At 29.0% G+C, this 9,070-nt stretch overlaps 1 protein-coding gene across 1 annotated transcript; it reads left to right on the plus strand.

Moving 5' to 3' along the window:
* The first annotated feature begins 1,273 nt into the window (after positions 1-1,273).
* UGT73AB1 (UDP-glycosyltransferase 73D1) lies at positions 1,274-2,989 on the plus strand. The gene has a single exon (XM_004490165.4). It carries the CDS (start codon positions 1,341-1,343, stop codon positions 2,820-2,822), a length of 1,482 nt encoding a protein of 493 aa, XP_004490222.1. The 5' UTR covers positions 1,274-1,340; the 3' UTR covers positions 2,823-2,989.
* Positions 2,990-9,070: the final 6,081 nt, after the last annotated feature.

The raw sequence follows: 9,070 nt of genomic DNA on the forward strand, positions 1-9,070 counted from the left end.
ATCATATATACTATTTTTTTTGGGTAGAATTACTAAACATTATATTAATACAGCATCGTCCACAGTTGATATAATAGAAGGAATACAATATTATGTGTTCGTTTGTCACGCAATGCAACGCAACCCTTGACCCAATCAACACGGAATCCACCATGTCAATCAAGCCAATATTTGTACAGTGCTTTTAATTTTTTTTTAAATAGTAGCGAAATTGATAAGGAAAATATTAAGTTCGAACTCAAAGTATAAAGTATAATGTTCAACTTATTAATATTAATATATATGTATTATAAATATAAGTGTTTTTAAACCGTGAAAAACATTACCAAGTAAACGAACATGTCCAAGTGGTTTTCATGCTATACCTACCTCCATACCCACGTTTGAACTATTCAAAGTCAAGGTCAATCGTTTCTATAAGTTAGACTAAAATGCATTAGTTTATTGAGGAACATTTTCCACTCTCCAAATTACTTTAGATGCATATACACATTTTGAAAAACATTTAGTCTTTATACTGTTTGAATGTGTACTTTCAAATTAAATTATGCAGTCCAAAAATCCAAAATAATGTGTGACTTTTTAAAATGTTGGATTGATAATTAAAATTGTTCTCTTTGTTTATTGATTTAATTATAAATTTTTAAATAACTTTATTTATTTAATGAAATTATTCAAAAAATGCTCTTTACATAAGTCAAGACAAATGAAATGTGAGGACATCAACAATAAATACCATCTTGAAAATGAATTTCATTTTTTCAAGAATTCAAAATAAAAAACTAAATAAAAAATAAATTAAATATAACATAACTTTTATATATATATATATAAAAGATAGTTAGGTTTGTTTGTAATTAAAATAAATAAATAGTGGAGATGATTGGACTCTCACAACATGACAAAACAAGATTTTGAATCTCGATTGAGAGTGATATCTACATTTAGACTTTGTTTGACAAAAATAATAGATAAATTAATTGATATTAGATGAACTTATAGTAGACCATAGACAAATTAACTTATTTGATTTAAAATATTTGATAAAATTAACAGTTGAATTAAAAAAAAATATTTTTAATTAATATTTAAAAAAATTCAATTAAGAATATGAGATTAAAAAAAATTATGAACTATAAACTCAAACACCTCTTCAAAAAGAATTACCAAACATAACTATTAAACTAAAGAGACACAGGTGTGAAACCAACTTATGGAATAGAATTATCTCACACGTGAAGACAAGCTATGATAAATAAAGAAAAAAACTATATAAAGTATGCAATTACGTGAGGTGCAATAAATAAGCATAAACTATACTACCAAAGGAAAACATAGCAATGGCCTTTGAATTCAAGCACCTTCACTTTGTCTTAGTTCCACTATTTGCTCAAGGCCACATGATCCCAATGATAGACATGGCAAAAATGTTAGCAGAGCAAAGTGTGATGGTTACTTTAGTCACAACTCCTCAAAACACTTCAAGATTTCACAACACATTTTGTAGAGCAACAAAATCAGGACTTTCAATTAACCTTCTTCAAATCCCATTTCCATCTCAACAATTTCATCTTCCATTAGGCTGTGAGAATCTTGATACTTTACCATCAAGAAACCATCTAAGAAACTTCTACAATGCACTTGACATGCTTCAAGATCCCTTAGAAAACTACATAAAAAACCATCCTTTTCCACCAAGTTGTATTATATCAGACAAATGCATCTCTTGGACAACCTTAATAGCACAAAAGTTCAATATTCCAAGACTTGTTTTCCATGGGATGTCTTGTTTCTCATTACTTAGTTCCTATAATATCAAACTACACGGTGCTCATCGTGCTGTTAACTCTGACACAGACCCTTTTGTCATTCCTGGAGTAATGCCTCAAAGAATTGAGATAACAAGAGCACAACTTCCAGGAACATTTGTTTCTCTTCCTGATCTTGATGACTATAGAGACAAAATGAATGAAGCTGAAATGTGTTCTCATGGTATTGTTGTAAATAGCTTTGAGGAATTGGAACAAGGGTGTGCTATGGAGTATGAGAAAGTGATGAACAAGAGAGTTTGGTGCATAGGTCCATTATGTTTAAGCAATAAAGAGAGTTTGGATAAGTTTGAGAGAGGAAACAAATCTTCTATTGAAGAGAAACAATGTTTGGAATGGCTTAACTTTAGGGAAACAAGGTCAGTTATTTATGTTTGCCTTGGTAGTTTATGTAGGCTTGTTTCATCACAATTAATTGAAATTGGGTTGGGATTAGAAGCATCAAATAGACCATTTATTTGGGTAGTTAAAACTAATGGTGAAAATTATTTAGAGCTTGAAAAGTGGTTACAAGATGAAAATTTTGAGGGGAGGATTAAAGGGAGAGGACTTTTGATTAAAGGGTGGGCCCCACAAATTTTAATACTTTCTCATCCTTCAATTGGAGGATTCTTGACACATTGTGGATGGAATTCAACAATTGAAAGTGTGTGCTTTGGAGTGCCAATGATAACTTGGCCTTTATTTGCTGAACAATTCTTAAATGAAAAATTAATTGTGGAAGTTTTAAAGATTGGAGTTAGAATTGGTGTTGAGGTTCCAATAAGGTTTGGTGATGAAAAGAAAGTTGGGGTGTTGGTGAAGAAAAGTAGAGTTGTGGAAGCTATAGAGATGTGTATGGAAGGAGGTGAAGAGGGAGAGATGAGGAGGAATAGAGTTAAAGAACATGGAAAAATGGCTACAAAGGCTTTAGAGGTGGATCAAGGTTCTTCTCACTTCAACATTTCATGCTTAATTCAAGATATTATGGACTACCAATCTACTAACAATTAGAGTTATCAATGATCAACTTTGCTGTTTTTATTTATTTATTTCTTAATGAGAAGAATTTAGGACTTTGTTGGGGAAGTAAATAAATTTTGCTATAGGATGTGAATCTCTTTTTCTGTACTACATTTCCATACAATTGCTATTGATACCAAGAAAAATTAATTAATCAAGTCAGGCGAAGAAACGGCCCAAATCTCATTCAAAAGGTACTCCCTCACAATTCAATTATAAGTAAAATAGTGTATGTTTTTGTTAGTTTTAAAAATACCAAATAGATTCAGTAATCCTTTAAGTTAGGACCACCGGTACAAATATTTAAATATATAAAGGACGATTATGACGCTAAAAGAAAATTAACGGATTAACTTGTAATAAAAAAAGATAAATGATTAATTTGTAAATTTTGTTAGCTTAAAAGACTGCATTATCTATTTTGTCTTTTAAATATTAGTGGGAGTCATGAGGTGGTTTGAGGGAGTTGGAGTGATAAGGAGGTCTGATTCAATTTCTCCATCTAATAAAAATTAACAATTAATTAATATTTCATTTTTTTTAAATATTAGCGAAAATCAATTAATCTATCTATTTATAATGACATTGTTCCAAAAATATCATTGAATTAGTTAAATTCTTAATTTTTTAATAGATTATTATAACAATTAAGAGAAAATTGGTAGTTGTATTTACTTTTTTCATAAAATTAAAAAAACTAAATGCTTAATTATCATCTTAATTAGTATAAAGATATATGTATTTTTATTTATAATTAAGAACAAAAGGAATTCATAAGGCCTAACTCAATTGGCAAATTAGACTCAAAATATAATATCTCATATTTGAATCTGAAACCTCATAATTATGTACAAAAATAACGGCAAAGAGACAACAAACAAGTTAAAGAAGACAAGTTGCATCTTGTAAGTTATTTTTTAAAAGTAAACCAATAACGTTTGTTAACAAGAAAATAAATATACGCAACAATTACCTTTCCAATAAGCATCTACCTTCAACCAAGGTTGAATTTGCATTTGCAAACAATTATTGGATTGGACGGTGGCAATTGTTGCAAGACTTTAATAAAAAAAGTTGTTGATGAAGATTGTATTTAGAGAATTCCAAAGTGTATTGTTACACTAGCCTTTAGGTTCGATTCACCTCCACCAATTAGATGCAAATGTGATGAACAACAAAAATCCTTCTCACAATACTTTGGAAAACCTTGATATGATTTGCACTAACACACCAAGTGTACCATTCACTAGTATGTTACAAAATAATATTTCTTACACTTCACTCATGCATTAGAGAATAATAGGATGACATAATATATAAAAATTTATGAGAAAACGTTCATAGAAATGACAAATTTATATCTCATTATGTTCAGAATGACACAATTTATAGAAACATATGGACTGCTTGAAAAAATGGTATAACTTTTGATTCTGTCATTCAGTTTGTGAAAAGGTATATATACATATAACGTTCAAGCCACTAGCCCACCAACACTATTGTTGTCCAATCCCTAAATATACATTATATAGTAACATACTTCACCATTTCAATTTAATATTTTGAAAATATCTCACAATCGCCCATCATTTTCAAAATATACTAAATCCCATAATTGAAAATATCATGGTTTCAGATAATGGTATCTTACGATTTGAACCACTACTTAATAAGTTATGTGTTTCATTCATCTCGAATAGACATTGGTAGACAAGCTTTGAATCAACAATTCATTAAAACAAATGTGCATAACTTACACATGAAATCTTGGTACTATCGAAAGAATTATAAATATGATACATTTGATAAGGCCTTGTGTCATGTACGTTTTTTATGAGAGTTTAAGACTCAAACCCTTTAACCTTTTGAAGCGGACTCACTTCATTCTGACATAGGTAAACTATATTAGAAATACATTCATAATATGTATTTCAACAAATTCTTGCTTTATGTATATTAAGAGTAAAACTCAACCTTCCAACTTTATATTTATGGTTCAAGTACTTTTACCATTTGGGATTTTTAATTGTGTACTTTCGTCATTGAACTTTAGACTTAATGTTACTCAAGTATAAATTGATTTTCCACTATTGATGATTAATTAGATATGAGCTTGAGTCTCATCCCTAATGATGTCTTCAACACCATGTCCATTTCAATCATTTCGTCAAAAGATCTGCAAGAGTTTTTTCAACTCTTACAAACACTATGGAGATCACCCAATTATAATTAAATTATTTACATAACTATGTATTAAACCAATATGTCTAGATTTTTTGTTATATAGTTGGCTATATGCTTTTGATAGTGTGGATTGATTATCACAATGTATGGATACTGGTGATATTGACTTTGATCAAATTGATATCTCATACAATAAATTTCTTAGTCATTCAACCTCTTAACTACCTACAGCTAGAGCAATAAATTCTACAGGCACATGTAGTCAGTAATGCAAGTTTGTTTCTTTGAACTCCAAGAAACGACACCTCTACCAAGGTTGAAGATCTATCCACTTGTGAAACCATGATCCTCAATATAAATTACCCAACTGGCATCTATATATCCTTTTCAAAACTAAAGGATATTCACTAAAAATTAAATGATAGTTAATTATTCATTTCAAATATTTTAATAACATGTCAATGTTCTTTACTTGGATTACTTGTATACCAACTTAATCTACCAACAACACATGGTATACCCGATGTGGTAAAAGTTAATGCATACATCAAATATCATATTACTTTTGAATAATCTAGTTGTGCCGCAAGACACCCTTTATGTGGTTATAACTACATTTTAATCAAATGAAGTAGAAACGAATTTGCAATCAAAATGGTCAAATTTCTTTAGCACTTTCTCAATACAGTGAGATTGAAATAAATCAATATTTACACAATCTATAATGATTTTAAATCTTAAAATCACATCTACTTCACCAAAACCTTTCATATCAAATTTTTTTTTTAAGAAAATTGTAGTCTTTTCTACCTCATCTAAATTAGTGGCAAAGATTAACATATCATCCACATACACAAATCATAAGACCATTTCCATTGTAAAATTTACTATAAATATACTTGTCGGATTCATTTATTTTATATCCATTAGAAAGCAAAACTTGATCAAACTTTTGGTGCCATTGTTTGGGTGCTTGTTTTAATTCATATAAAAACTTATTCAATTTACACAATTTATGTTCTTGTCATTTGATGACAAATCCTTTAGATTGTTTCATATGTACTTTTTTTTTAATCTAACTCTCTATTTAGGAAAGAAGTTTTAACATCCATTTGATGGATTACAAACTTATAGATAGAAGCTAGTGCCAAAAGCACTCTTATGAGTGTAATTCTTGCAACAAGTGCATAAGTATCAAAGTAGACATTACCTTCTTTTTGTGTAAATCCTTTTGCAAAAAGTATAGGTTTGGATTTATCAATGGTACCATCAAATTTCAATTTCTTCGTAAAGATCCATTTATAACCTATTGATTTGGATCCTGGTCAGAGGTCTATTAATTTCAAAGTTTTATTCCCCATAATTGAGTCTATTTCCTATTGGATAGCTTATTTATAAAAAATAGAGTCTTGAGACTTTATTGCTTCTTCATATGTGTTTGGATCACTCTCTAAATTATAGTAAATTGATCCATAACTGTTGATTTAATAATTTGTAGCTTCTACAAAGAACATAAAAGCAGTCATGTACGTAACTTTTCTCTTTCATGACGCTTTTACTTCTTCTAGGTTTGAACTTGTCAAAGTATCATTATTAGATACGTTATTTTTAGACTTTGTACATTAGTATGGACAATTTCCTTGGGATGTGGAATTGATTCAAATCTATTTTCTTGAAAAATTGCATCTCTTGACTCAATCACCGTTTTGATAGAATATTGATCATTAGATTTAATAACCACGAATACCTTGTTATTTTTAGCATAGTCTAGAACTACACTTTCAATTCCTCTTTCTCCAAATTTCTTTCTTTTTGGTTCAGGAACCTTAACAATTGCTCTACAACTCCAAACCTTTTAATCGTTGAGAATGAGTTTTCTTTTCTTCTAGAATTCATATGGGGTTATCTTGTTCATTTTATTAGGAACTCTATCTAATAAATAAAATATAGTTATCATGGCTTCACCCCAATAACCCTTTGATAAATCAAAATAGAATAACATGACATTTATTATTTCTTCTAATACCCTATTTTTTATTTTTGCAATTCCATTTTATTGTGGGGTATATGGTGCAATTGTTTGATGCACAATACCAGTGGGCTCAAAATAATCAGGATGCTGAAAGTCTCCTCCCTTATCGCTTCTAAAATATTTAATGAAAGTTTCATGTTGAAGTTCTACTTGTGCTTTAAATATTTTAAATTTTTCTAAAACTTTATTCTTTTAGTGCATTAAATAAACATAACATAATCTAGTGCAATCATCAATAAAAGTGACAAAATATTTTTTACCGCCAAGTGTAGGCCAACCATGAAAATCACATGCATAAGAATAAATTAATTCTAACCCCTTATAACTTCTGTCAACTATTTTAAAAAATTGTCTTGTGATTTTAGTTAACATGCTAGTACATGAATTTTACTTTTTGTCAAAAATCAGAATTAAATTTGATTTTATCATATCATTCATTTTCTAAAGTTAATAGGTTATACTCGCATATGGCATAAATCAAGACTCAACGATATATGCAAAAAATCATATTCTTATTATTGTTAACTAAAAAATAAACGACAATTTTGTTACTAAATTTTTATGGTGTTTTATTCCAATTTCATGGATGTTAATCATTCTACATTATCGTATCATATGTTACATTATTTAAAGCATCTCATGTCATCATTTTTTAGTTAAAAAAATCTGATGGATGAACCAAAATTGTCTACTTTTAAAATAGAGGGACCAATTTTGTGAATTAGTAAAAAATAGGGGGGATTAAACCTGCAATTAAGCCTTCTTTTTTTCATAATTACCATTGTGTTTTGTCACGAGACTTATCAAAATCTAGATTTCTTTTTTTATAAGCTTTGTTTGAATTTCCTTCCTCCATTAAATTGACTTTTTCCTAAAAAAATTGGTTTTTAGTATCCCCTGGTTTTTTATACTCTTCTTCTAAACGAAGGTGATTATTCAATTGCTGAAGAGATATGTTCTCTTTCTTATGCTTCATGGTTCTTTTGAAATCTTTCCACGATAGTGGAAGTTTTTCTATTATGAAGGGTACAATAATGATTTTATCTATGTGCATCTAATGTTGTTTTTAGTTATTAAGAATACGTTCAATCTCATGCATTTGTTCTATTAATGATTTATTATCAACCATTTTATAATTATTGAATTCATAAACAAGAAACTTCTTACATGTAGTGTCTTCTTGCATGTATCTTAACTCTAATTTCTCCCATAGTTCTTTTGCAGAATGACTACTTTGATATATATCGAACAAGGGGTCAGAAATATTGTTGAGAATATGAACCATGCATATATAGTCATCATTGTCCCACTTATGCTTGTATCTTGTTTATGCTAACGTTTCCACTTCTTTCTCTAGTTGTCTTGTGGTGTTCAAAACATACAACATCTTCGAACTTGTAAGAAGGAATTGCATCTTCTTATGCCAATGGATAAAGTTTTCTCCATTGAATTTCTCGAACTTCACAAAATTAGAAGTCATATGTAATTGAACCTAAATATTGTTGGATTTTGTTGGTGACAATTGTTGAAAGACTTTAACAAAGAAGTTGTTGATGAAGATTGAATTCGATTCGTCCCCATCAATCAAATGTAAATGGGATGAACAATGAAACCCCTTCAGGGTACTTTGAAAAACTTTTATATAATTTGTTCTAACACACCAAGAGTATATTTCAATAGTATGTAACAAAAGAATATTTTCTACACTTCACTCAAGAAGAATAAGAGGACTTAGAATATAAAAATTGAATGAAAAAAGTTGATAGAAATGAAAAAAATTCATAGCTCATTCTGTCAAGAATTACAAAATTTATAAAAACATTTGTCTAACTTAAAGAAATGATTTAGGAAACTAGTTGACTGAGTAAAAAAAAACAGAAAAGAAAACTAGCAAATAATGGCTTGGGTCACCTTATTGTTAGTCCAATAATTCTCCAGTTTTTCATGTAATTGAGTCAAAAAATAGTATTTCATGTAATTTCTCACTTTATTTAAAAAATAAGTTTGTTTTCTTAAAAATATA

This window comes from Cicer arietinum, chromosome 2 (assembly GCF_000331145.2).
Source record: "Cicer arietinum cultivar CDC Frontier isolate Library 1 chromosome 2, Cicar.CDCFrontier_v2.0, whole genome shotgun sequence".
Taxonomy (NCBI): domain Eukaryota; kingdom Viridiplantae; phylum Streptophyta; class Magnoliopsida; order Fabales; family Fabaceae; genus Cicer; species Cicer arietinum.

What these genes read in the sequence shown, in the direction of transcription:
- UGT73AB1 (XM_004490165.4), top strand. Translation starts at nt 1,341, where the DNA reads ATGGCCTTTGAATTCAAGCACCTTCACTTTGTCTTAGTTCCACTATTT.